The sequence below is a fragment of the Fukomys damarensis genome, unplaced genomic scaffold, assembly GCF_012274545.1.
Source record: "Fukomys damarensis isolate Sample0158 unplaced genomic scaffold, DMR_v1.0_HiC HiC_scaffold_14, whole genome shotgun sequence".
Lineage (NCBI taxonomy): Eukaryota > Metazoa > Chordata > Mammalia > Rodentia > Bathyergidae > Fukomys > Fukomys damarensis.
The window spans coordinates 43382453-43410269 of NW_022900926.1; the positions used below are offsets into that span (position 1 = coordinate 43382453).

The following is a 27817-nucleotide window of genomic DNA, read 5'->3' on the forward strand; positions in this document are numbered from 1 at the left end:
CCTCTCCCCTCCCCATCGCCATATATATTTTTGAAAGCAGTGCCCAGCTGTCTCAGACCTGAGTGACCATCACTTCTAAGTGGTATGTAAGAGCATCCACCAGGAAGATCCTAGTACAGGTTCACGAATGCCCTCTGTCTTGCTGTTACTTGTTCTTGGCATTGCTTGGATGGATTTAGAGCCCCGTTGCTAGCCTCTTACATATGTTATTGAATCTTTCTGCCTTTGGACATGGGGGTAGGCCTGCTGAGAGGGTTCCAGTTGCCATGTCTTTGTGACTTTTTGTTTCAGTAAATCACAGTTCACTGTTGGTGATAGTTGCCTAATTAACCATTCCAATAGTTCTTACATCTTTTAACCTATGCTCTACCAAATTTCATACAGTGAGTATTGGAAGGATTTGAGGGTCACTACCTCTTGTTTCTTTTGTTTTTTGGTCTATAATGTGTCATTATTATGCTTTGTTTTTTGTGGAACCGGGGATCAAACTCACAACTTTGCGCTTGTGAGGCAGGCAGTGGAACCACTGAGCTAAATCCCCAGCCCATTATTGTGTTTTTTGAAATTGTGATAAAATCTACCATTGTAACCATTTTGCAATGTATAGTAAGTAGGGTTAAGTGCATTCACACTGTGCAGCCAGTCTCCAAAAACTCTTCATTCATTCCACAATCATTTATTGAGCACCTACTCAGAGATGATTAAAATACACTCTCTGCTTAGACTGATGGGGAAGAAGCTTCGGAAAACCAATGTTTGCAGTTCAGTGTGGCTGGAGTAGTGAAGTGCTTCTGGATTCTTGGGCTTCCATGCTTGCAGGCGGACCAGTTATACCTACCCAATGCTTCTGAGTTGCTGCTCCTCAGGCTTCCTGCCTAGTTGCTTAGAGACTGGGTTTCTCACCCCATTGCTCCCTGGAGGAGTTGTGCCATCTCAGCTCTTCAGACCCCTAGGGAGACTAAGTTGGCAGATTTTGCCTGTGTAAGAGCCTACTCTGTAGCTGGGTCCATGTGGCCTGGGTAGGGGTGGGGCAGGGGAATGGCACCACTGCCAAAGCCAGAACCACACCAAACTCCAAATCAACGGTTTGCCCAAATATAGTATCCTTGACTTTCCACCATCATGTTTAAGCTAAATATACTGTCCTTCAGCTTGCAAGCTCAATTTCCTCCAGGAATGACTTCTGTGATTATCCCCAAGTGCCTTTTCTCCTTTTGCATCAAGAAAGTGACCATAATGATGTTGCCAAAGTCTCAGAGGAATGACACGTGTAAAACTAAACAGATCAGAGAGTGCTGGCCCCAGAGTGCATTTGGATTTTACATTTCCATGGCAACCTCCGGAAAGAGCTTCTTATGGAGAAGGTGTATTATGATTATTAAGTCACAGCTCTTCTCCAGAAACACAGGCTGCAGGTATAAGGCTCCACTGACTTACCTGTCTGCAGATGCACTTTGATTCTCTATTGCATGGTGCCACATCCTGTCCAGCTTATAAATACCATTACATATGTAACCCAAGTATAGGTCTTGACGTCAAATTGCCTGATTTTTCACCCACTCTTTCACTTAACTAGGTAACTTAAATTATTTAACTGTGCCTCAGTTTTTTTGTTACTAAAAGGGGGATGAAAATACTTGTACCTACCTCATTGGGTTTTTGGAAGGAGCTAATAATGCATACATAGCATTTTGACAGAGCCCGATGTATACCATGGGTTTAATCCATGTGAGTTGTTTGTAGTACATGAATATTAATCAATTCCATGAATTTTGCAGCTGTCGTTAAGCAGCCCTTTTCTGCAACTCTAGTTTTCACATTATAGATTATACGCAGTCTGCACATCCTGGTGTGTTCATCCTCACCAGAAATGGCTTCCATAGCCACACATTGCTGCTTGTAGCACCAAGGCTGTTCAGAAATGAGTATGATGAGTCAGTCTGCTGGGGGCTTCTCCTTGGTGATCTGGAGCCCCTTCTCTCTTGCTCCTCTGAGCCTGAGCCTGTAGCCTATGACCTTGTATTTCAGTGCCTCCTGCAAATGCCCTGAGCCCCAGGTTCAGTCCTGGCCTCTTCCCTTTCTTAAGGATCCTAGAGCTTTGGTATTGCTGTCTCCCTTTCCCACAGGGAAGAAAACTGAGAGGTTAAATTACATGGAGATCAGTGGCTTGAACTACTTTATACTGAAGCGTGACCTAACATTTTTTTAAAATAATAGGGCTATTGCATTTTACAAGTTGTTGTTCAAGGACTTTTTGCTGTTTAAATATAACTTATAAAAGAGATTTCCTTAAGTTTTTCAACTTTATGCAGTTGGTTTAGTTTTTGCTGTTTTAGGCCTAGACACTAAGGTTTTTCAGGGTTGTAATAAAAACGCATAGGTTGAATTCTGATTTTTTTTTTTTCCTCAGTAGTATATCCACCTGGGCACAGTGGTGCATACCTGTAATCCTGGCACCAAGAGGTTGAGGCACTCAGTGGAGTGGAGATGATGGATTTAATAAAATAGTGAAGGAAAAAAGCTAATGGGGGACTGTAGTAGAAGGTGGGGTACATAGGCTGATTTGAGGCAGGAGGATTGCCATGAGTTCAAGGCCACCCTGGGCTACATAAAGAGCTCAGGGCCAGCCTGGAATATATAGCCAGACCCTGACTTAAAAAAAAAAAAAATCCAAATATTTTGAGATGTTAGCATTCTTAAAAGATGAAGTTATTCCTAAATGCCTGCTAGTAAGTGTTGGTTAGATGAATTTAAAATGCTGACATAAATCTATGTGTGATATCATAAAATGATATCTAAAACATAGAGTCCTTTTTGAAAAGCATATTAGAGAGTGTCATATTTGGGTGAATATTTTTGGTAAAAGTGTGTTTTTTGTTTTTGTTTTACTTTTTTTTTTTTTTGGTTTTTTGAGACAGGGTCTCACTATGTAGTTGATACTGACCTGGAACTCACTAGGTAGCCCAGGCTGGTCTCCAACTCACAGCAATCCTCCTGCCTCAGCCTCCCCAGTGCTGGGATTACAGGTGTGCGCCACCACGCCCGGCCTATATATTTGTTTTATATATGATCAGAAAAGTACACAGGAGGGCTGTTTCATTTTGGCAGTAGAAAAACGGAAAGCTTGGCTTGGTGGAGCGGGGATTAGGTGTGCGCCACCACGCCCGGCCTATATATTTGTTTTATATATGATCAGAAAAGTACACAGGAGGGCTGTTTCATTTTGGCAGTAGAAAAACGGAAAGCTTGGCTTGGTGGCAGAGCCCTTTGCTTAGAGAGGAGGAAAGGTTCTTGGAGGGACTCAGGAAGGACCTCTCTCAGGCCCAGAGTTGGTGTGAGGGGGCAGCAGAAGGGGCTACCATAGAACAGCTGCTAGGTGCTGGAGAGAGGAGCCATGCCCTTGATCCTATTGATGCCATTTCCATCTACTGTGAATTGACAGCTTTGCTTTTTCAGAAGCCTTTTGAAGAGTGGCTAGGAGGGTGAAAACAAATATTTTAAACCGTTCAGCAAAGCCTTTACAAAAGCATCAAGAAAAACTCAAGGTTGATAAGAAGTGGAAATGAAACTTCTCAGTTCTACATATTACCCACAGGAGTCATATGAATGAAATGGTCTGTAGTAAAATTTTAAGCTTTTAAAAACAGCAATTGAAAATTTCAAGTTAACACCCTAACACTCAGACTATTGCCCGGTGATGGTGGAAGTGGGCCTCCCAGTCTGCGTTTGAGGGAGAACTGTTCCCATTTTTAATTTCCAAAAGACTTTTTTCCTCCCAGGCCTAGTGATGGGTGCTGTAAGGATATGGTGGGTATTAGGTAAAAAGAACCAAAAACCAGGACCAGAACAAGCCTTTATTATGGGGAGAATGTGCAGGGCTGTATCTGAACGAAGGAGAGAAAGCCGTATGGGTGAGGCAGGTAGTGCTTCTTTTTTGGTACAGGGATCGAATTTGAGACCTTGCACTTGTACAGGCGGGGCAGAACCAATGAGCTAAATCCCTGGACCAGGGAGTGCTTCTATAGGCCTGGGTGGAGCTCATAGGAGTTGGGGTGGGATTGAGTGATGTAGTGGCTAGGGATTGGGGGAGCTTGTGACATCACTAGGAGGGGCTTGTGACATCTCTAGTTGGAGGAGGTAGCAAGTAGGTTGCTCTTGGCAGCTGAAGGGCCTGTTGGGAAGAAGAGTGTCCGTTTTAGAAGCCATATTTTTCTGTGAGAAGCAGGGCATTATGGGAAGGAGAAGACTATTATGTAGCAGCCATTTTAAGGCCAGGGAAATCTAACAGTGGGGCAGGTCGGGGATAGACACTGTGAGTTCTGTGAAGCCAGAGGACATGATTGCCTCAGAGAGTATCCAGATGGTTAGCCGCATGCCCAGGGCTGATAGCCTTCGATGGGTGGTGCAGGTCTGGCAGGTAAAGGGGTACACATTTACCTGCTGTTGTGTGGAAGATGGAGCTCTTGGTGGCTAAGTTACCAAAACGTATTTGTTAAAGCCAGTTTATGGAGAGAGGTTAGGGAAATGAATAGCGCTCAGGATTGGACTTCCCATGTAGAAGATGATATTGAAAATCATAAATAACAGAAGCAACAATTTTTCAAAAAGTAATTGTTACTGAGTATCTGTGATGTGCTAGGTTTGACCTTCTAATCCCACAAATTCCCTCAACAATGCTTTTTCACAGATACCATCTCTATCTATACTGAACATGCTGAACAATTCCTGTTCAGTGTGGGAAGAACTGGGAACTTAACATAGGTCTTTCTGAATGCAAAATCTACCGTGCTCTGTACCTCCCTGCAAGGAGATGTGGTCAGGGAATGCTCCAGTGTGAGGGAGGGAAGTAGACAGGGGGCTGAGGTTAGGATGGGGAGAAAGCTTAACCCTTAAGGGTAAGTCAAGGAGCAAGTGGAAGGGACAACAGAGAGCTGGTGTTCCAAGCAAGAAGAGGCATTCAGATAATGACTAAATAGGTAACAGGTCTGATGCTGTGAAAGGATTTCTGGGACAGAAACGCCAGGCCAAACATGTTTCTTTGCATCAAGACTGGTCAGAGCCTTTAGTGTACTGGAAATGAATAACTGTGTATCAGTACCAAACATATTTGTTGACCTTGGTATTTCATGGGATAATGTCAGAATATCCTTTAGGCTATCCAGGGCAGTTGCACTGAGTTTGTTTAGAAAGTTGTCCTAATCAAGAATGAAGAGGTAGAGAGGTTCACAAATGTAAGATGAAAAGAGTTAGATGTTATCCTTTAAGCAGTAGAGGGCCTTGGGAGGGGCTGTCTGGTGTGTGTGTGTGTGTGTGTGTGTGTGTGTGTGTGTATGAATATGTACATATTTTGCTTGGCAGTTCTAGCTGGTATAGTGGCTGGAGAGGAGGAAGTAGTTGAGTCCTGAGGCAGACAACCTTTTCCACAGGCTTGATGAGAGATGAGGGTGTGCAGCTCTTCTGTAGCAGTGGAGTAGAGATGATGGATTTAATAAAATAGTGAAGGAAAAAGCTAATGGGGGACTGTAGTAGATGGTGGGGTACATGGGCTGATATAGATATACCTGCTTTGCCAGGTGGAATGGTCGTTAATGGTGCACTCCTGGACCTTCCCTAGGTCAGAGCGCTTGGTAGGAAAACTAGATTCAAGCCTCTCTGGGATGGAGGCAGCTGCTGAAGCAGGGCTTCCCAAGGGAGCAAGAGGAGCAGCGGCTTAAACCTAGGTCTGAGGATGAGTCACTGTCCTGGAAGCCTGGGAATGAATTCATGGGGGCAAAGGGACTTTAGAGAACCTCCTTTCAAAGATAAGGAGGTCTGGGAGGGTGATGAGAGTGGCTGAGGATGCCCATCAGGCTGCGTGGAGCACTCAGAGCAGGCCTCCTGTATCCTCCCTTCCTCTTTCCTTGCTGTGCCTGCTCTGCTACCTGCTTCCTTTCCCAGATGATACCCGTCTAGCCCTTTGAGGACATCCACAGGTGCCTCTGTAGGCTCAGGTGACTTTCAAACAGAAGTGGCCTCCAGGCCTGCCAGCACTGACTGCAGTCTGCTTGTTGACATCTGCTGAGCTCCACAGGGCAGTGGAAGGGCTAAGTAGCCGGCAGGCCTTGTCCTGTGTGCTGTCCCCTCAGCATCCATGTCCTTTAGACCTTGCCAGGGAGGCTTGAATGCTCTCTGTAAGGCTGGAAGCTGGCCTGGCTGCCTGGGACTGCCAGCTGTCTGTGCCCCTGTCACTGGCCTTGGTTTGGGGCAGGCTGTGGCCCAAGGCCTGCTTGTCAGCACGTGGCTTGGGTTTCCACGTTAGCGTTCCCAAATTGGGACTGCAGGAGATCAAGTGTCCTGGAGTAGTCTGATCACACTGAGCCTTCTCCAGCCACCAGCTGCGAACTTTTCAAAGGGTTTTGTGTAATTGGTTTGGAAGATGCTGCAGGGGACTGAGACCAGGACAAAGAAGTCAGTTTTTAAAAGGAAAAAGAACAAATGAACATGACCACCTGGGGCTGTTTGGGTGGGGCAAGGTGCCTAGGCCAGTAGAAACCCCTTCATATTTTTGTACAGGCCCTGCCTCCTGTGGACTGTCATTGCTGATTCCCCCCAGACCTTCTCTGTGTAAATACAGCCTCTGTCTCCCACCCCCTCCCTCATTATGCATTCCTTTAATCTGACCCATCTCCAGGTCGCCAGCTGGCAAAGACTCAGCAGATTCCAAACCCCAGCTGGTGCCAGAGTGTTTACACAGGCGGGAAGCTTGGCAGACAACTTGCCCCCAAGCTACTCAGCTGTAGGAAAAGGTAGAAAGACATCCCCAGATAAGTGGCCTGTTTGTTTGCAGACTTTCCCTCCTCCCTCAGTCACCCTCCCTCTTATGCCTGCCCTCAGCCCATTTCCTGCTCTATCCTTAAAAATAAGAACGAAGACTCCCTTTGTGAAAAGAAAGTGTCTGGCTGGGGACTCCCTGAGTAATCCCTTCTCTACAGCTACCCTTTATGGAACATCTGAGGTCCTTGACTTCCAGACTGTGGCAGCAGATCAGATACTATTTAAAAGACCTTATTCATCAATATAAAGCCAGTTCCCATACACAATGGGTGTGGTTATTTCTAATATAATAAAAGTTATGTGGCTAATCAGATACGTTGACACTTTCCTATGATCCCAGCACTCTGGGAGGCTGAGCCAGGAGGATCACAGGTGCAAGCCCAGCCTGGGGCAACTTTGTGACTTAGTGAGACTCAGTCTCAAAAAAAGGGTGGAGATGTGTAAAGGCTCTGAGTTCAATCTTTGTACTGGGGGGAAAAAAGCAGTACAGCTGAGTGTTCACGAAGCCAGGACTGATTTATCACTGCAGCTTGAGGTCAGTAGGGTCTTTGGTGGTCCTCAATCTCCTCTTCTTTCCTTAGCAGAGACTCCCTACCTCTACCCCAAAACACGCATGCGGCTCTGGCCACAGTGATAGTTCATCTTGGTCAGTGGGAGCAGCCAGTTTTGGGGTGTCCTGCATAAGTAGAACCATTGCAGAGGTTGGTCATCAACACGTGGGCATGAGAACTTAGGTGACCTTAAGGAGTGGCTGTTGGTCTGCTGCCCACTGGTTTCATGAGGGATAGTACTGGCAAGTGTACATAGAAGTTTTTCTCAGTTAGTGTGTATTGCCAGGAGTTCTGTTGGTGAGGTTAGTTATTATCACGTGGTGTTGGCATTAAGCCTTTTGAGGTACCTGCCCGCAGCAGGGCCCTATTAGAAAAGAGATGGGGCCATTAAGGAATGGTTAGTGAAGGGAGCACTGTTAACTAGAGCATGGACTAAATCACGGAGAGCAGAGGGAACAGTAAAACACTCCAGGACTTGCAGAAGCGGGGAGATACCCTGAGGCTGGAAGGGCAGTGGGTGGAGTGGACAGGGAACGAAGACTGCGAAGACAGATCAGAGGGAATGCTGGTGAGAGCGGTGGTTAAAAGACGGGCCAAACCCCTGTCATCCCAGTGCTTGATAGCTGAGGCAGGAGGATCGCTGCAAATTCGAGGCCCTGTCTCAAAAAGCAAATGAACAAACAAGGAGAGGAGCTGGGCAAGGGGCAAATGGGCTGAAGGGGATCACCACCAAGCTGCCCTGCGGGAAGAGATGTGACGGATGCCTTCCCTGTGCCCTCTGATCCTCTGCAGATCTGACCCAGAACCCATGGATGTATTCCATAGAAGCCACACTCTGTGCCCAGGACACAGGCAGTGGAGAATCGTTCTGCCCAGGAGCACGTACAGATTCTCTTCTGCCTCCTTTCGGAATCCTGTCTCATGGATGATGACATCCAGTTGGAAAGAGTGGCAAAGCTAAACCGATATTCCCCAAATACTATAATCTGTGGTGTAATAAGTCGAATAATTGAACACATCTACTTTAAGCTCCTGGCCCTGATTTCTGGTGAGCCCAGAATACCCCTGGTTGTGAAGAGGCAGCACTGCCTCCTCTTCCAGCTTCTGCTGCTGGTTCAGATAATACTCAAATACCACTTAAACCCATTTCCTTCTCTTACCCCAGTGCATCGCACACTCAGCCCTCGGGGACCAACAAGAGTTTCCAGGGCAGTATAAATGGGTTTCTAATCACTGTATCCAATTACCACTGGTCTTTTTGAGTGTATGTCTAACAGGAAACTGCTTCCTTGACAGTTTTATATAGAGGTGCTGAGGCTCACTTATCCATTAGGAAACTGATTAAATTTAATTGGTAAATTATGAAATATGGAACAGGTTTTAGTGGCTAGAAAGGAAGAGTTTGAATTGTTACAGTGTTGTCTTTTTTACTCTGAATGACGTGGTCATCTCTTGCTCTTGAGTCATTTGGGGAAGGCAAACTTTGAAGTGTGTAAGGTGCTTAATGATGTCCCTCCTTATGGAACTCCCATGCACAGACAGTCCACCTTTGTGGCCCAGCAGCTTTTTTTGGTGGGGGGGGTACCGGGGATCGAACTCAGGACCTTGTGCTTGTGAAGCAGGTGGTGCTGCTGCTGAGCTAAATCCCCAGCCCACCCCACCCCCCTGAAGCAGCTTTTTTTTTTTTTAATGAAAAAGTGAAACAAATTTTCATAACCAAATAATAAGAAAATAACAGTAGTTATTGCGCTGTGTATTGTGTCTTGCACTGAGTAGGTTCTTTGAAGATAACAATACCCAGCAGCTTTTTGAAGGAAGGAAGGAATAAATAAGTGAATAAAAGCTTTAAAGGGTCTGAGGGCTGGATTTCCTTTCATCTTCCCACTTTAAGCTAGGTTGTCTGGGACTGACGGGCAGGAGAGATCAGACATTGGACCACGTGGAGGATAGTCCCCCAGAGCCACTGTGACTGTGTTAAGCCAGACTGTTCCATCTCCAGGCTTCCTCTGGTGCTGGTTTAACCCTCTCCCCACACTCTGTACATCCTCCTGCCTCAGTTTACCCACTCCCAGGAATCTTGCAGAGGAGATCCATAAATCCCTTGTAAACCCAGAACACTGACAGATATTTGCTGTGTTTCTTCTTCGTGCGAAGCACACTGAGAATACAAAGGCAAATGGACACGTTTTCCACTCCTCAGCAGGCGGAACTCTCTATTTGTTCTTTGCCTAATCTGACCCTGACCAGTGACACTTTTCTAATCTTAAAACTGACTCTTCCTAAAAACAAAAAAACAAGCAAACAAAGAGTGACTCTTCCTGCAGGTGACTTGGTGTTTAGGAGGCCAAATGTCACAGATGAATGAGTGTGGCTTTCAGTTACTCCTCTGGGGCTTATTAGCTTTGTGCCTTTGGGCAAGTGCTTTAGCTCCCTGGGCCTCACTTCTTCTGTACATTAGGGTGTCTGGTAGGATTAGATAAGACCTTTTGTGTCTCAGAGTGTTCGAGCACTTCCTGGCATGTGGTGGGAGCTCAGTAGCTAGGAGTGGAGTGGTTCCTAGTAGAGTTGGAGAGGGAACAAGGTCATCTCTGGTGGTCAGTACAGTACCTCGAACATTGTAAGATCTCTCGCGTTAGATGTCATTGTTGCTTTTCAAGGGGTTGTGGCAGATTATTTGAGGCAATGATGTAAAAAAATGTAACTTTTGCTAGAGTTGGAATAAATGTTTAAGGAGATGTGATTAGTTTGTTTCTTTAATAGGGATGTTAGATTGATGGCGTAGGCCCTGATTTGTTTCCAAACCTTTGCTCTTTTTTTTTGAGACAGAGTCTCACTATGTAGTTTAGGCCGGACTCCATTTCACCATTTAGTGTTAGGTGGCCCTTGAACTTGCAGTGATCCTCTTGCCTTAGCCTCCCGAGTGCTGGGATTGCAGGCGTGTGCGGCTACACCTGACTTCTCTCTGAGCCTTTGAAGGAAGGATATGGGTCTTACAATTTTTTGCACCCCTTGTGACATTGGGCCTTGCCCAGAGCACGTCTTTTTTTTTTTTTTTTTTTTTGGTACCGGGGATCAAACTCCAGTCCTTGTGTTTGTGAGGCAGGTGGTGGTACCACTGAGCTAAGTCCCTGGCCCTACATCTAAATTATTTTGTGATTAAAGGATTGAATTTGTTGCTCTTCTTCTTCTTGTACTGGAGATTGAACCCAAGGACCTTCACTTTGAATTATGCCTTCAGCCTTTTTATTTTTCATTTTGAGCCAGGTTTTCAGTAAGTCAGCAAGCTGCCCAGGTTAGATTTGAACTTGTCATGATCCTCCTGCTTACACCACCCAGAATGCTGAGGTTATGCTCTACATTTTAAAAATTCCATTATATGGAGAATATTACATGAAGACATGTTTCTCGGCAGTGAAACTGTGTTAATGGTCAGGTTTGCACATGTATGTTCATACACTTGTGCATGTGCACACAGGCACACGCTCTCTTACTTCTAACGCTTTCTTCTATGAGAAAATGTGGTATGGCTGTTGTGAGATCCAGGAGGAAGCTGGCAGCCTCGCAGTGGCAATCACAGCCACCTTAGTGCCTAGGCTGTGGCTCATGGCCAGCCTCTTATCTGCCTGTCTGAGGATTCTGATTCCAGACCGATCTGGTCAGGAGGCGGTAACTGCTGGAAAACCGATAGGAAACTGGAGGCCTCTTATGGCCATGGCCCTTTGCACCTAACATCTCTTCTCCTGGGACCACTGGTGGCCCTGCCTCTCCCTCTGAGGAGGAATGAAAGTGAAGTTATGGCTGCTGAGAGTGGCTGTATGCCTTGGTTCAAAAGGAGTCATTAAATTTTCCTAGACCTTTTGTGACTATAATGGGAAGAGGACATTAATTTTCTTTTTGCTTCTCTCCCCTAAATCCCCATATTCCTCCTCAGCTCCCTGCCTTGCTTCACCTCCTCTGAATTACATCCATTTAAGGGGTGTTTACTCAGCCTCTTCTCTATATCTAGCTCATACATTGAGACGAGCCAAGGGTCGGAATTGCAGAGGGAGCAGGGGCCTTGCAGGGCATTCTTTCCCTACAGTTCTGGGCTTTCTAGAGAAGTAGTTCTGGTGTGGACGTAGTTTAGAGAAGCTCCTCCTTGCAGCCCCCTGTTTTTCTGAATACTTAACTCTTTCCTCTGCTCTTTCACTTACTGGCTGTGCAACCTTGGGAAAGTTGCTTAATTTCTCTGAGCCTTATCTGTACAATGAGGTGCAAATAATATTCCATAGTATGAATATGGGAATGGAAAAATAATAAAGTATCTTTCTCCCTATGGCACACAGGCGCAGGCTTCTCCCCTCCTGCCTCTTTTCCCTGTCTCTGGCTTTCTCTCAGTCAGGTTACCCTTACAGACAGTGTACACCCTTGCTGCCTCCCACTCTGTGCACATCCACGTGCTTCAGCTTCTGAATCTGATGGACGCTTCTGCATCTGATGGACGCTTCACACATTCCTTCATGCACATCCACAAACACATGGTGTGAGAGAAAAATATGGTGTTTAAATTTTTAAAAATTAATTACAGTGAAAGATATGTTGCCATTAATCCTCCTCAAAACACACTGCCTCACTCTGACTACACGTGCCTTGTCATTCTTGCCACTTTCTGAAGCGGTCCTGGAAGTCTTTCATGAGTGTCTGTATTTGAGCTGTCATGGCTGAGACGTCAGTGTCTTGAATCAATTCACAACGCTTGCCATGGGCTGGGGTATTTAGCTCAGTGGTGCCGTCGCCTGCCTCACAAGCACAAGGTCCTGAGTTCAATCCCCAGTACCAAAACAAACAAACAAACAACAAAATGCTTGCCTTTTGTGGCCATTTTGACTTCGGAGAAGAGCCCGAAGTTGCATGGTGCCAGATCTGGTGAATAAAGTGGAGGAGGACACTTTTTACAAGGCCACCTTTCTGTTGGATGGCACTTGGTGGTGGCAGCATGCACCATATTTTTGATCAAACCTCATAAAGATGTAGAAAAGAGGACTTCCAGAACTGCAATAGGGAAAGTATGTTCAAGAGAAGGGGAATAAAGTATATTGAGGTAAATTATGGCAGTGTGTCTTTTACTGTAATAAAATTTTTAAACATTCATTATGTGTTTGTCTTACACCTTGTATTTCCTGAATCCCCACTGTGTGCCAAGCACTTTTTTTTTTTTTTTTTTTTTTTTTTTTTTTTTGGTACCGGGGATCAAACTCGGAACCTTGTGCTTATAAGGCCACTAGGTATATTGGGATCTGTCACAATAAAGGCCCTGCCCTGGTGCAGCCTCCATTGCTGTTTGAGGTTGACTGTGAGGCCCCTGGAACGTCTGGCACTGCTGAGCAGGCTCCTGAAACCTTGTTCTTTCCTGGTGGTGGGTCCCCCTTCTGGTGTTCCTCTGGCTTCTCCAACTATCTCCTCCCTCCTGCCACGCCTAGCTGTACACGGCACCCTGTGAATGATTGTCGTCACACCCTCACCTTTTATTTAAATTACATGTTTGTGTGTCTATATTCGAGACCTAAGCACCATTCTTGAACACATTTAACTTCATGTGCCACTGAGTCTTCTGAAAATCACCCAACACTGTCCTGAATGTGTTGCTGTCTTTGCTTCGCTTATTTGGTAGCCTCCTACGTGGTTCTCACCTCTTTTACCTCCCTTCTCTAGCTATCCTGCACACTTTGAGCATGATGAGTTCCCTGCAGTGGAAATCACATATTAAACATTGTAAATGCTTCAGAACCCTGTGTGGCCACCTCTCCCGTATAGAGTAAGTCCAATATTCATACCTGCCATCAAGGGCTCTTGTGAGGAGCTGGCTCCTGCTAGCCTTCCAAGCCTCCTCTCCTTCCACACACACCATTTCCCTGGGAGTCTTTTTTCCCTACTTCTCAGCCTTCGCGCTCCTGGTTCCCTCCGCCTATGTAGTGCTTTTCTTGCTTCATTTTGGTGAGCCTCTTGGGTGAAGTTTTCTGTGAGGGACAGGGTGGCTTCAAACCCTTTGTTGGCCTGGGCTCTCTGCTGGTCTCCTGCACTACCTGAGTATCCTCTCATAATGATGATTGATAGTTTCTATCTCTAACAAAATACCCAAGATAATTTACCTATAAGGAGAAAAGGGTTATTTTGTCTCTCACATTAGGTTCCAGTCCATGGCTTTGCTTTGGGCCTACGGTAAGACAGCACGGTACAGTGGGAACATGTGGTTGAGCAAAACCACTTCATTAACAACCAGGGAGCAAAAGTGTCTGGGGTCCCAGCAAGCCGGTGACTTATGGAGTATCTCCTATAAAACCCACCTCCTAAAAGTCCTACCACCTCCCCTTGGTGCCACCTAAGGACCTAGCCTTTAACATTTGAGTGTCTTGGGGGAATTTAAGATCCAAACTATAGCAGTGATTTTACTGGGTTGTGTATTAGTTAGCTTCTGTCAGTATAATGAGATTCTGGACACAGGCCATGTGTGAAATATAGAGACATCTGTTTTGGCTCTTTGCTCCAGAGGTCCAGAGCCGAGCAGCTCCATGAGTTTAGGCCTCTGGTGGGGGCAGCAATATGGTGGGACTGTGAGTCAAAAGGAGCTCTTATCTCTTGAGGCAAGAAGGAAGAAGGGAAGGAGAAGAGGCCTTCCTGTAGGCCTTACCTACGAAAGGCCTGTCCACCTCCCATTAGTGCCATCCTGGGGACCAAGTCTGTGATACATAGGACTTGAGGGATATTAAATTACACCCAAAACTGTAGCAATTGTAAACGATCTTTTGCATAATGATTTATCTGACTAGTCTCCAAATCTGGGTGCTGTTGCCTGTCCTGCCTGGGCTGGTGTTTAGGGTGAGAGGGCTAGTGTTCTGGTCTAGAAGTTAAGGTGGGAGCCACCTTTGGAGTCCTGGGATGCCAGGCAGGGTTTTTAATTTTTTCTCTTACAAACAGGGAGGCATGGAGGACTATGGAACAGGACTGTGTGGCCCAGTGCCTGGTCAAAGCAGATGGCCCTTGCTCTGAGACTACATTCATCATCAAGGGGGCTTTGCACATTGAGCCTTAGGGGTGAGGGTTTCTAATACCTCTTGTCAGTCCTGAGAAGCAGCACTAAGTTCACTGCCCCATGATGCTTGGTTTTCTTCCTGAGCTGCCTTCCTCTGAGGTCACAGCCAGACTACTAGGGTACTAAGGGGTTCAGGCAAAGCCTGGACCCACCAGGCTAAGGAAGAGCACTGTCTTTGTTTTCTTGTTGCTGAGACAAAATACCCAACACCCAAAGTTAAAGGAGGAAAGGTTTATTTTGTACACAGTTTATAGAAGCTTCAATTCATAGTTGGCTGGCACCAAGGCAGGGTGGCATGGCAGAGGGACACTGCTGAGTAGAAGTGGTTCATGGTGGCAGAAGGTAGCAAAGCAAGCAAGGAATCATAGCAGCTTCTTTCTGCCTTTTTATATTCTGTCTATGCCACTTGTCTTAGGATAGACCAATAAGACTAGTTTAGTTATCATACAACCTTAATCCTAGAATCACACACTAGATCCATCCACCTCTGAAAAAGCCCCACCTATGACTGCCTGAGGTTTTGGGGGGACATCTAGATATAAGCCGAAACAAGCACAAAGTTTTTTTAGATGTTATTTATAATATCAGAACCAAGACCTGTCATGTAAAGGTACAAGATCCCAACAATGAATGTAACTGTACTGTATACCTAAAATCTACCAATAAACTCAATAAAAAAATATTTCATAGTAATGTGTATAATGGGGGTGGGGAGAGGGGAGGGAAGAAGGGAGGGAAGGAGAAAAAGAGATATCTTGGGATATGGCATTTAGTCTAAATACTGACACTTGCCCACACTGAGTTTATTGGCTTTAGGGATGCAAGGTGACTGGCTGTGGCAGAATGTGTGTGGTGTTTGCCTGAGCCATGTTGATGGCAGTAGCTCTGTTGTATTCTCTGTTCCTCTATAGTACACTTCCTGGGAGCTCCTACCTTTTATGATTCCCTTTCCTATTTCCTCTTTGAAGGTGATTCTGAATATGTCATTGTGAATACTGTTTGCTGAGGAACCCCTAGGGATGTTTGAGTGTTGGATGCTTTTCTTTTTATTGTGGTGCTGGGGATGCAACCCAGAGCTTCTCTTGTACTAGGCAAGTGCTACTTATATATAACCCTAGCGCTTCGATGATTTTCATCAGCCTTCTTGGCCTTAGTGTAAGTCACCTGCATCAGACCATCACTGTTAAGTTCTGACTCTTAGGTGAGTCAGGTGGTCCTGAGGCAGGTGGTCCTTACTGGGTCCTTGTAGACTCAGGGACTCATGCCAGCCCAGACTGAGCCAGTGTTTCCCCATGGAGCAAATATGCGATAGTCACGCTTGAGTGGTCGATATTGGAGGTGATGCAGGCCGAAGCACACAGAGCAGAGCTCTTGGACTGACCTTGTCATCTTCTAATGCTACCAGAATGGTTTGGGGGTCTGATCATGGATCCATCATTTGATGTCTTTTACTGACACCTGCAGTGGAGGAGGGATGTCGAGACTGGGATAACAGAGACTACATCTGACGTTTCAAAAACTTTTATATTTGCCTTCTAGTCCCAGTTCACTCAGGTTAAACCTTCATGGAGGTGAATAACCTCTTCGTGGGTCCTTACCCAAACCATGGAGGACCCCAGGGGCTCTGGTGAGAGTCACCTTCAGTCCTGCCAGCAGGCCGGTGTATGGCCGCTCTGATGCTGTCACTTTGTTCCCTTTTGGTAGCTGGAATCCACATGCTTATGTTCTGAGTAAGAAACTTTTCAGAGAATTACTAGAAAATTACTAGAATTACTGAAAGTGATCACAGATTATGATCTGCAGACTTGTATCTTCTCATAGCACAGACATATACATGCAGATGAATACACTGAGGCTCTCTTGCCTGTCCTGCACTGCAGTCAGAGAGCCTTTGAAGAATCCTTTCATTTCCCAAGTACCAGGGAATGCCAGAAGTTCCTTGGGATGACTCTTGCTGGCAGCCACTCTTAACACTTGTGATTGACCGGATGTCACCTCTCCACCTGTAATGATTAGAATTACCTTCGCTTTGTGCTTCCTGCCTTAGGGGTCCAGTGCCTTTAAAACTGCAGTTCAAATGATGTGGTGATATTGATGGAGTGCGTTGAGGTCTAAAATGCTATACAACCTTGATTGTAATTGTCATTTACAAATTAATATTCTATACTTCAAAACATTTTTTTCTGTTTATGAGTTTTAATTCATTTTAAAGCTCATAGTGATCTTATTAAGTGTCCTTTGACCTAATAAAATAAAATTTTGTCCTGACCACTGTGTGTTTTAGTAATATCCACATTAATCTGTAATCTGAACTCTACCGTGTGAGGCTAGAGAACCAAATTTTAAGAACATTGATACTCTTTAAAAAAAAAGAACATTGATATACTTAAAATTATTAGAAATTATTTTGCCAAAGCCTTTTTCTTTCTTTTTTTAGCGATTAGCTTCTAAAACAAATGGTTTATAAGCATGCTGTGCTATCCAAATAAGGGAAAAAGCTGTTGGAGGAGGCAGTGAAGGAGAGTGAATATAAATAAATAATGAGTATTAAGAATACCTGTCCAGAGGGCCAGGGATTCAGCTCAGAGGTGCTGTGCCTGCCTGGCAAGTATAAGATCCTAAGCTCAATTCCCAGTACCAAAAAAAAAAAGAATGAATGAAAGAATAAAAATCAATAGCTACTCAGGATCTTTGAGGAGAATATGGATACATGTGTATATGCATCAGCGCCTGTATATGTACATATATAGAGTGTGTGTTTGTAGGGCATGATATTTATAAGACTTCAGAGAAGGAATGTATTTTTATGCAAATGCATATATTTTATATAAAGCTATCTGTAGGGCAGATAATGGTTCAGTTTCTTCAAGAATAGATGACATTGATACACAGTCTTAAAGTAAGTTGTGGATACAAAGGAAGTGGGGAAGGGCTGTCCCCAGGTAACCATCTATTTTTTAATACTTGATTAACTCCCCAAATTAGGAGGTTATAAAATGGCAAGTTTGAGCTCCATGTGTATCTTTTTTTTAAGTCCCATGTCATAAAGATTTTAATAACTCTTCCTGTGTCCCTTTCTGAATTCCTCTTTATCCTAGCATAAAGTTTAGACTTTGAACCAGTGAATACAATAAAGCAAGTAATACAGTTTTATCGTAACTATTCCTCTGGCAAGTTTTCTTAAGCCTTACCCTGTCATTTTTAGTTTAATACAAAACTGCACCCTGGCTGTTGTTAGTGAGTGTATGGAATGTTACGATCCCAACTGGTAGAGTCTGTTGTGGGGTGGCTGTTTTCCTCTGCCCCATTTTCTCTGTCAAGGCAGTTTTTCAGGCCAGGATACCAGAATCTCCAGATGTTGCTATAAGCCACACAGAAAGGTACTGTCAGAACTCTGCCCCCTGCATTTCAGGCACTCTGCCCTTCCTGTGAGCTGCTCCTCATCCAAAACAGATCTTCAGAAAGTAACAGTGAAAAGCATCTTTGTCTCAGCTTTCTGCCTTTTATTGAGCACCAGAAGGCTACAGACCCACATACTTGTGTCCTGCCACCTACATTGTGCATGCCAGGTGATCAGTGGACCCGTGGGCTTTCACACAAGCAAAAAACTGAGGGTGCCAGACACTACAGGGGGAAAAAGATCTTACTTAAAACTTATTTAATTTACTCTTATTTTTTTAAAAAAGTCCACCATTTGGGTGTAACTTTCCAGTATTTTCCTGTCTGACTGAAATTTTCCTATCCAGTGCCTCAGGAGAAAGATGCAAAATCCATTTTGGGAAAATCGAAGTGGAGATCCTTTGGCTTCTTGAGAACAAGGCTGAGCTGGGGGAAAAGGGGAATTCTAACTGCCTCCTTTGCTAGCTTCAGTGGGACAGTTCACTTGGCTGTAACCTGTGCTCTCAATGAAGAGAAAATGAGTGCCCTTGCTGTCAGTGATGGAACCGTGCCACTGTGTGTCAGCCCTGAGGTATGACAGAGTAGTTCAGAGCAGAGCTGCTTCTGTGACAGTAGGTCCTTGTTTCCTATCCTGGTCTGTTCCACCCACACAGCCTTTTCCAAGGGCTATTGTGTGGATGTGTCTGGCGAGAGAAGAGCAGGATATGCAGGGTTTAATTCCTACAGGAAAGTCATGAGACTGCTTTCATCCAGGTTGTCTCTTGTCTTTGGTGCCCCACTCTTAGCTTGCAGGGAAAGGAGAATGGACCAGGGCACTTGGAAGCCAGGGTACCCTGGTGCCCAGGACTGGCAGGCCATCGGGTCAGCCCAAGAGGTCTTCCCTTTCCTAGTCACACAGAGGTGATACCCGGACTTCATCTTTACCAGCAATAATATATTGTATATTATATATTGTATATTTTTGGAAAGCTTGCCCGTAGGAGACTGTGTTTTGGGAACTGAAGGCCATGTGGAATGAGGAAATGATAATCTTTTGAAGCTGAGCCTGGGAAGGGTCTTTAAGGACATTTGTGCCTGTCTCTAAAATGGGGACATTTCTAGTATTTGCCTTATAGCATTGTTGAGAGAGTGACACACGATAACTTATAAAGTCCTGAGAACTGTACCTAGTACTGAGTGAGCCCTTGACGTTGTTAACTGTTGTTGCTGTTAATGGATGAGGAAACTGGGGTGCACAGAGGTGAAATATCTTGTTCGAGGCGACTCATTTGCTCAACAGCAGACCTGGGACTGGAATCCGCATCCAGTACTCTGAGCTAGCTAGCAGCAGCAATTTTACCAGCATTTTAAAGACATTTTGTAACCAAAAGCTCGAGTTCATGTGTCTGCATTAGAATATGGCATTTGGGTCATGTTACGGCTATGCTAGCACACGTAATACATCTGCCTCTGTGTTTGATGCCGTTTGAGTTAAAACATTTAATGAAGCGCTCTCTCTGTCTCTCTCTGTGTAACTAACTGTGGCCCGGCCCCTCTTACATAATTTGGTGCTTTCCCTTTGCATTAGTATATTAGCACGTTGTCACTTTTAACCTTTTGCCTACTGAGCTTGGCATTTAAAATGCTATGAAACTCAATAATGTTTCCTATAAACAGTCTTACAGGGATGAGAGATAATTGGAGTGACATTTTTAATAGCCTCTGTTTCTTAGCCCTCTGTGCTGTGCAAACCCAACCAGCACTTGTAGAGAGGGACTTGTTAATTACTTGATTCCTGCTCTGAGGTCAGGAAAAGGGTATGGAATGAAGATTTGGGGAGCCACAGGGCCTTTGAAAGCACAAAGTGGTTTTTGTGTTATAGCTATACAAGTAGGATTGCTCTTTTTGGCTAGTGCCTTTTTCTTTTTTTGTGTGTTTATTAGTTGATGTAATGAATTGAGGATGTGATCACTTTTTCCTCCTTCAGATGACTGAAAAAGCTAACAGCCAAATTTCTTGTCACCTTTAGCCAATGAGTGTGTTTTTGTAGGACTTCTGGAGTGTATTTTTATGGATCAGTCTCAGTTTTTGCTCCTTCTCTTTGCCTTTGATATATATCTTATTTTTGCTGTTGTCCTTTTTGATCCTCTCACTTCCATTTTATGTTACTGTTCTGTGTTATGTGCTGTATTGCATATACACTATATTTGTTTTGGGAACAAGTTTGTAAAAAACCAAATTGGCTGCTGCCTTTTCTGCTTGTGTCACCGTGAGGTCTTGAGAGGCTGCTTTACTTCTCTGTACCCCAAGTTTAGTTTCTTCATCCATGAAACTGACACCATCTAGCTGAGAAATGGTAAAATGGGAGCAAGCATACTTCTCACAAGGAAAGATGCACATTTTAGAATTGGTTTCTGCTGCCACTGCCAGGAGGGTAGGGATGGAAAAATACTGGGATCTAGTAGAAAAATACTGGGATCTAGTATTTTTTTTCCTTAACTCAGGATCCTAGATCCTGTTCTCTTAGACGCGTGTTCAGAAAACATGTGTTAAGCATTCATCTGTGGTTACCAAATATTATGGCTGTTTGCAGCATGAGTTCATCAAATGGGTATTTATGAGATAACCTGCTACATGCCCAGCACTGGATGGACCCAGGGAGAGAAAACACATGCACAGAAGTATAAACGTGGGTAGGTGACAGGAGGAGGAGGATCAGGTAGCTGAGCACAGCTCTCATTCTCCTGCTCAATTGCTGTGTCCTGGGAATACGCATTTATCACTGAGTCAGCTCTGTCTTTTGCACTGTTCCCCTTCTGCAGCTTACATGCCCGTGAGGGAAGAGACAATTTTAAAAGGAAGGTAAATCCCTTAGAGCTGTGCACATAAAATGGGAGAATTTTATGATGTGTAAATTATACCTCAATAAAGCTGTTACAAAAGATCTTGGCCCTCCTGGAACTGACAGTGAGAGTTTGCCCTAATAAATTCAATCCTTATTATTTGTGGACTTTATTCCTGATAATTTACTTACTTGTTAAAATTTATTTGGGACCCTCAAAATCAATACTTGGCTCTTGTGGTCAGTTACAAATGTACATAGAGAAACAATAGCCTCTGAGTTTTGTAACATGAGTTTCCAGCTGAGGTGGAGGAGGCGATGTTCTATCTTCTTATTCCAGCTCTTGTACTGTAATATCGTTTTCACAGTCTAGTTAGTGTCACAATTTTTTTTTTTTTGCACATTTGTGCTTTTTGTTGGGATTTCACTGTTTAATCTGGTTCTTCCTAAGTATAGTGCTGAGGTGCTGCCTAGTGTTCCCGCAGTAAGTGCTAGAAGGCTGTGATGTGCCCTTTGGCGAAAGTGTGTTAGGTAAGCTTCAGTTAGGCCTGAGCTATATATAGCACAGCTATTTGTCATGAGTTCAGTGTTAATGAATCAACAATATATATTAAATAAGATGTCTTTAGACAGAAGCACACATAGTACAAGGTTATATATTGACCTACTGGCAAATATGTGACCAGAGGCTTAGAGGAACTTAAGTTTGTATTACTCCTAGATGTAGCACTTTAGTATTCTCTGATTCAGTTTTCATAGTGACTTCAGGAATCATAGCTACCATGAGTAATGAGAATTGGCTCTATACTGTACTCAGGGTTATAGTGAGAGTATATGTGGAGCCCCCATACCGAATAGCTCTCTTCCCTAAAAAAAAAAGGCAGTGATTCTCAACTTGGCTCCATGTTGGAATGCTCTAGAGAGAAGGACGAAATGCCAGTGCCCCCGTGGGTTTGATTTAATTGGTTGGGTGTGGTCTTGACATAGAGATTTTAAAAGCTCCTCCAGGGATTCTCATTGAAGCCAGGGTTGAACACTGGTATTCTGCATGTTGAATAATATTTCTTAGAAATGCACACTGGCCATCTGAAGGAGGCTTTCTAGGGGTTCACACAGCTGATGGGAGGCTGATGACGCAAGGGCACTCCAGGGCCATTACTGCAGAAGTCACAGGAGAACTCCATTGGTTTTTGGCCCTGACCAACACTTTCTCTGATCCTGCCCAGCAGACTCAGAGCTCAGGAGGAGGTGTCCACCTGGCTGGGCTCTGTCCTGGAGAAAGAATCTCTCTCCTTCACCCTCCCAGGAAGGAGCTGGGCACTGGAAGTGAACCCACTCGTAGACTGTGCGCTCATACAGTTGGGGGGAGTGTTTCCCAGGGAACTGGTGCTGTTAAAAGTGGAAAACAGCTATCAGATAGGCACCACCCTGCAGGAGAGCCTTCACGCCATGTCTTAAAAAATGTATTTCTTGAATGGAACGAAGTGAAAGGTGTCAGTTGGTGCGTTGTAGAATGTTCTGGTGAATATTTTCGTTGTGTCTACCCGTCTTTCACCTCTCTCCTTCCTTTCTCATCAGTTCCTCTGACCCACTCACAGGGATTTTAGTCTGCGAACACAAAGTGTAACCTCAAAGGTGTCCTGGCAGACAGTGCAGAGTTAGGTGATTGAGTCCAGGATGACAGGAGTTCAGAGAAGTGGGCCACTTTGTCAGGAGTGGGCAGGAGGGGCTTCGTGGTGGAGCTAGGTTGAGGTGATGTGACAGCTGGACGGTTCTCCAAGAAAAAGCTGGTGACAGAGGATAGCTCAAGTAACAGCACTGGGGGCAACTCCCCCTGGAGATTGGAAACAGATACAGTTTTGTGAAGCAGACTTTTTATTTCTCATCTTATTCAGTGAGCAGGTACTGAACACTTACTGTATGCAGCTTGTTAGATGCTTCAGGGGACGTATGAGGATAAGGAGTCAGCACAACCCTTGCCTTGCAGGAGGTGACATCTTGGTGAGAGCTGTTGGCAGCTCTGGCCGAAGCATAATGTACATACTTCCAGTAATGAGGTCATTCTCTGGAGGAGCTAGAAAGTTTTGTGGAAGAGGTCCCTGTTGAGCTTGGTCAGGAAAGAGTGAGGTGCTGACTGATAAACGGGGGAGGGGTTGATAGAAGGAGAATACAAAGTGAGAGGGGCCAAAGCCCCTACAAGGATGTAGTGAGTGGAACAGTGGCTGGAACCAGGCATATCTATTAAAGAAAATATATGGAATTGGTCAGGAACACTTTAAAAGGTCTTAAGAACCAAAGTACTAAAGTTTTAGGGAGGGTATCAGGGCAGACCTATGTGTAGAGGTAGTGCTTGCATTTCCAAAACTCCTTCTCATGCCTAACCTTATTTGGATTTCCCTATAAGCTTGGTTGAACATGTTTAAAGAATTGGCACAAATACACAGAAAGGCTCCTCAGGCATCACTGCCTGTGAGAAGTACATAACACCACAGTGCAGACTCACAGGTCTTGTTGGCCAGGGAGAGCTTTTCTCTGTCTCTGCAGGGCAAGCTGAGGACAGTCACCTCTTATTGGGTGTCCAGAGTTTTACTTGCAACTCCACCTCCATGTGCATTCTTCTGACCTCTGTGCTTAGAGAACAGCCAGTAACCCCTCATGGGTGAGATATCTTCAGAGGCCACCTGGGAAGGTGCCTCTTCCTCCCTGGCCTTGGGCCATTTCTCAGAACAGTGTGGGTGGTGTTCTCGGTCTCAGCTGCACATCTGGGAGCTGTAAACATTTAACAGCTGGGCCAGTGCCCCCACAGTCTGCAGAACCCAGACCAGAGTGTGCAGTTATTTACTCATAGGTACATGATAGCAGAACTAGCATTTGAACCCAGGCAGTTGATTCTAGAGTCCAAGCTTCAAGGCCTCCCCTGCCATTTTGTTATTTCTCCCTGATTTGTGAAACTGTCACAGTACCGATTTAGCTATTAATAACCATGTGACAACCACAGATTTTTCCATGGTACAACTAAAATTTTAAAGGCAGCTTTCGAAATAAGCAGACCAACAATGTGGAGTGTGCTGTCTTGTCCCATATTCCCCAGTTGAACAGATATGAAATTAGCAGCCAGAATTTTCTATTCCAGAAGCTAAGGTTTAAGCTTCCGATGCTACTTACCAATGTGCAGGAACCAAAGTGGTAGGGGAACCCAGCTGGTCTTAAGCCTTGGAAAGATCTGACTTCATCTTCTACAACTGGGTGCACAGACCTCTCTTGATAAATCAGTGATTGAATGAGTGAGTGAGTGAATGGCAGGCAGTTTTGAACCCTTGCTTAGAGCTCTTGGACTGCCAAGCGCAGCTTGTTTCTCTCTACCTGTAGTGAATTTAGATACTTTGGGACCCAAAGTTTTTTGCTCTGTGTTTTGCTTTGTGTGTGTGTGTGTGTGTGTGTGTGTGTGTGTGTGTGTGTGTCACACGTGCAGGTATTAGGAGGGATTTCATGAAAGAAAAATGGTGGAACGAAAACTCTGCGTAGGTAAAATCCCTCCTCCAAGAGGTATGCAATCTAAGATGTAGAAGGGATGGGCACCCTCGGCGGTACATGGCTTCATGTGGCTAAGAACTTAAACTGGAACTTTTTCCCTTGTTTTACAGGTCACAGCCAAGACTGCCTTCCTATTTATTTTACCTCAGTATAATGTTAGCGTGCCTACAGCAGGTAAGAAAAGTGATGGTCTCCATCTCCCCTGTCCCACTTAACCTCACAGGAATTGGACACCCGCCCCCCCAGCAATCAGATAGTTTCAAGTGTCCTCCCACCATTGTAGCAGTGACATAGTGGCATCAGCTGGGAACTTTCCTGTTTTCCGGCTGCAGCGATCAGAGGAAAAGCCCTGCCACCTCTGCCCAAAGTATCCTCTGTTGGGGACAGGACTTTAGGAACTGTGATCATTGATATTTTTCTTAAGAGTGTGGTTTCCTTTTAAAGTTTTTCAATGAGGAGAGTAAGGTGTTTTACTTTGATGGTGCATGGAAATGTAGCTTGGGAATAGTGCTGCCCTCTGACTGAGTCAAGATCAGGGCTAGGCCCAGGCCCAGGCCCAGACAAATGTCTTGACAAAGGACCGTCAGGAAGGCCACTAACCCCAGCTGTTACCATGGGTGGGTATTGGGGAAGCTGGCCTGTGGTTTCTGAGTATTTCCAAGAGACCAGAGAGGTAGGTAGCTTGGTGCCAGGCATCATACAGTCACTCCAAACAGTTTCTAGCTCTGGAGTAACTACAGGGCCAGGCAAGTGCACAGCTGGGTTGAGCTGGGGAGAGATAGGGTCCATCTAAATGGGTAGCTGCTACTTCCTGCCAGCCATTCATTGGCATGTACGTGGTTGTAAATACAGAGTGGCTATGAGTTTTCATAGTTTTTCCCGAGAAAAATTGGAAGAAATCTCTTTTTAGGTAGAAATATCCCTATTTTTAAATATTGATGGTTAATTCAGAAATTTTGTAATCATCAGGAGGCCCAGCATGAGATGGACTAAACCAGCACATCTGCAGGCCAGTCCAGCCCTTGGACTATGGGCCTGCATCCTTGGGGTTCTCAGGTTAGCCCCAGGAACCAGGCTTTACTCTTTCTTAGCTGTCTTCTCATGCTCTGGCTCATTCCAGCACTGGTGAAAACAGTGGATTCTGTTGCTCTGTGTTCTGTGGCCCAAGGTCAAAGTCAGACTTCTTTTATTCCTATTACTTGAAAACCCTAAGATAATCTGTAGATGCGGCTATACTTATGTTTAGTGATTATTTTTAAAAACTTTAATTGTGGTAAAATAGCTGGGCCCAGTGGCATACATTTGTACTCCTAGGTAGTTGGGAGGCTGAGTTAGGAGGATCACTTGAGCCCAAGGAGTTCCAGTCAGCTTGGGCAGGATGGCAAGATCCCATCTCAAAAACAAAGATTAAATTTAATGTTAAGTATATCTTGCCACATTTTTATTTTCTTTTTCGAAATGGGTATCACTGTGTTGTCCAGGCTGGTCTGGAACTCCTGGGCTCAAGCAAACCTCTGCGTCAGTCTCCCAAGTACTTAGGATTCCAGATACATACCACTGGCCTGCCCAAAGTTTATCATCTTAGCTATTTTCAAGATTATATTATAACGGCATTAAGTACATTCACATTGTATTACCATCCATCTCTAGAACTCTTTTCATCTTTCAGAACTGCAACTGTGTAGCCAGTAAACAATAACTCCCTGTCCCATTCTCCCTGCTTCCCTTGGCAGCCACCATTCCACTTTGTGTCGCTGAATCAGATAAACCTGGTACCTCAGAGACATTGAATCATATGGTGTTTTTCCAATTGGAACTGGTTAAGAGTTTATTTTTAAAAAAATACAATTACATAAGCCATATAAAAGTCTTAGATAAAATATATGAAATACAGAAAAACATAAGATGAAAAGCACACATGACCCCACCACTCAACAAAACTGGGGCATTTATTTATAACACACTTTTCCCCCATTAGAATATGGTGGACTTTTCTTCATGTCATTAATTAACATTCCATTCAGCAAGACATTTTGAAAAGGTTCAGAATATTTTTAATAGAGAGTGCTACAAATTATCTAATCAACTTCATATTGTTGGATATTTACATTTCTAGTTTTCTTATTGTAAATTACAGTGAAGAGTCTCATGGCTAAATTTTTGCATTTATTCATGATTGTTTTCTTCGGATAAATTCCTATTATTGGAATTTCTGGGCTCAGTAGCATGTGCATGTTAAAGATCTTATGTATGCATTACCAAAATACCTTCATTATCTAATTAATTGATCAATCTAGACAAAAATTTGTGTGCCTAGATATAAAATAATGGAAGGATGCGTAACAAACAGGTAAATAATAAATAATCATATTGTAATGGGATAAGGTGATGAAAGAAATACAAAAGGCTATGTGATCCACAAAGATAAAAGGATGATGAGGACGTTATCTCAGAAGCTGACTGTGGAGCTGTAGAGGCTTTGGGAAGATTGTGTTGTGGGCATAGGAAAGAGTCTGGGCAGAAGAAGGAACATCTCTGGCACAGGGCTTAGGGCCTGCAAAGGCCCTCAGAGAGATAAACACTGGGTGGGCTGCAGGGACAGGATGCAAGCCTGTGCTCCTGGAGCCTTTTTTCAGGGTGAGACTGTTGAATTCTGCTTCTGGATCCTCTTCCCTCCCTGCAAGAGGCCTTGGTAAGGATACATTAGAATCCATGCTAGATTGAGGGTGTTTCAGTTACTGAGAAGGAAAAGTAGTGTTAAATAGTCTATCTGTTGTTTGAATCTTGCCATTTCGGGTTATTTGAAATATGACAAGCAACTAATCAAGAGAGACAGTGAAATCAGAAGAGCCTGTTTAATTTTGTTTGGAGCTCCTTAATCAACAACCTAATATGGTAATGTTTGGTTTATAAGAACTGGAGGAAAGCAAACTTCTCATGGGAAAAAAAAAAAAACACAACACTTTAAATAAGAGGTTTATTAAGGTTGTGATTTCTAAAAGTCTCCTTAGGTCCTGAAGTACTTGGAAATGTATCCTTTTTTGTATAACCCGGGTAAATTCTGACTTCTAAGAGTTCTTCTTTAGTGTGTCACTTGCTCAACTCAGCATTTAAAATTGAATTTTAGTAGCGTAGAAACTGTTTTCATACGAAATGATCATTTCTAAATCCCTTCATCTTCCTCAGCTGAGGCCCTGCAGTTCTAAGTTGAAAAGCTAACATGGCAGTGTCCTTGAGGCTCTTTTGAGAATTCTTTGTCTCACTGTAACTCGCTTTCTCTGCTGTTTCCCAACTCCCATTCATATTCTCCTAGGGCTGATGAACAAACATCCCACAAACTCAGTGATTTAAGCAATAGGAATTTACTGTCTCACAGTTGGAAGACTAGGAAAGGGTCTGTTCAGGCCTTTCTCCAAGCTTCCGGGGTGATTCCTTGGCTTGTGGAAGTCTGCCCGCCCACCTGTCTGCACATGATGCTCTGCATGTGCATGTCAATCTGTGTCCAAATTGTCCTACTCCATTAGGGCTTTATCTTAGAATGACATCTGTAGAAACCCTGTTTCCAAATAAGGTCACATTTGAGAATGCTAGGCATTAGGACATCAATATGTGACTTTTAGGAGGGATGTA

At 44.3% G+C, this 27817-nt stretch overlaps 1 protein-coding gene across 6 annotated transcripts in view; it reads left to right on the forward strand.

The window, feature by feature from the left end:
* The window catches only part of Tram2 (translocation associated membrane protein 2), a 77633-nt gene that overhangs the window by 20271 nt on the left and 29545 nt on the right, over positions 1-27817 (forward strand). For 3 of the 6 annotated variants that reach the window (XM_010631081.1, XM_010631082.1, XM_019208498.1), the window contains exon 2: positions 24298-24361. The exons of 1 other annotated variant lie outside the window; for it this stretch is intronic. In XM_010631081.1, the coding sequence (XP_010629383.1) occupies positions 24298-24361 (64 nt within the window). Of the gene's footprint in view, positions 1-4166; positions 4215-4258; positions 4418-24297; positions 24362-27817 lie in introns of those variants that run through there. 2 more of the 6 variants (XM_010631084.2, XM_010631083.2) reach the window with 2 other exon arrangements.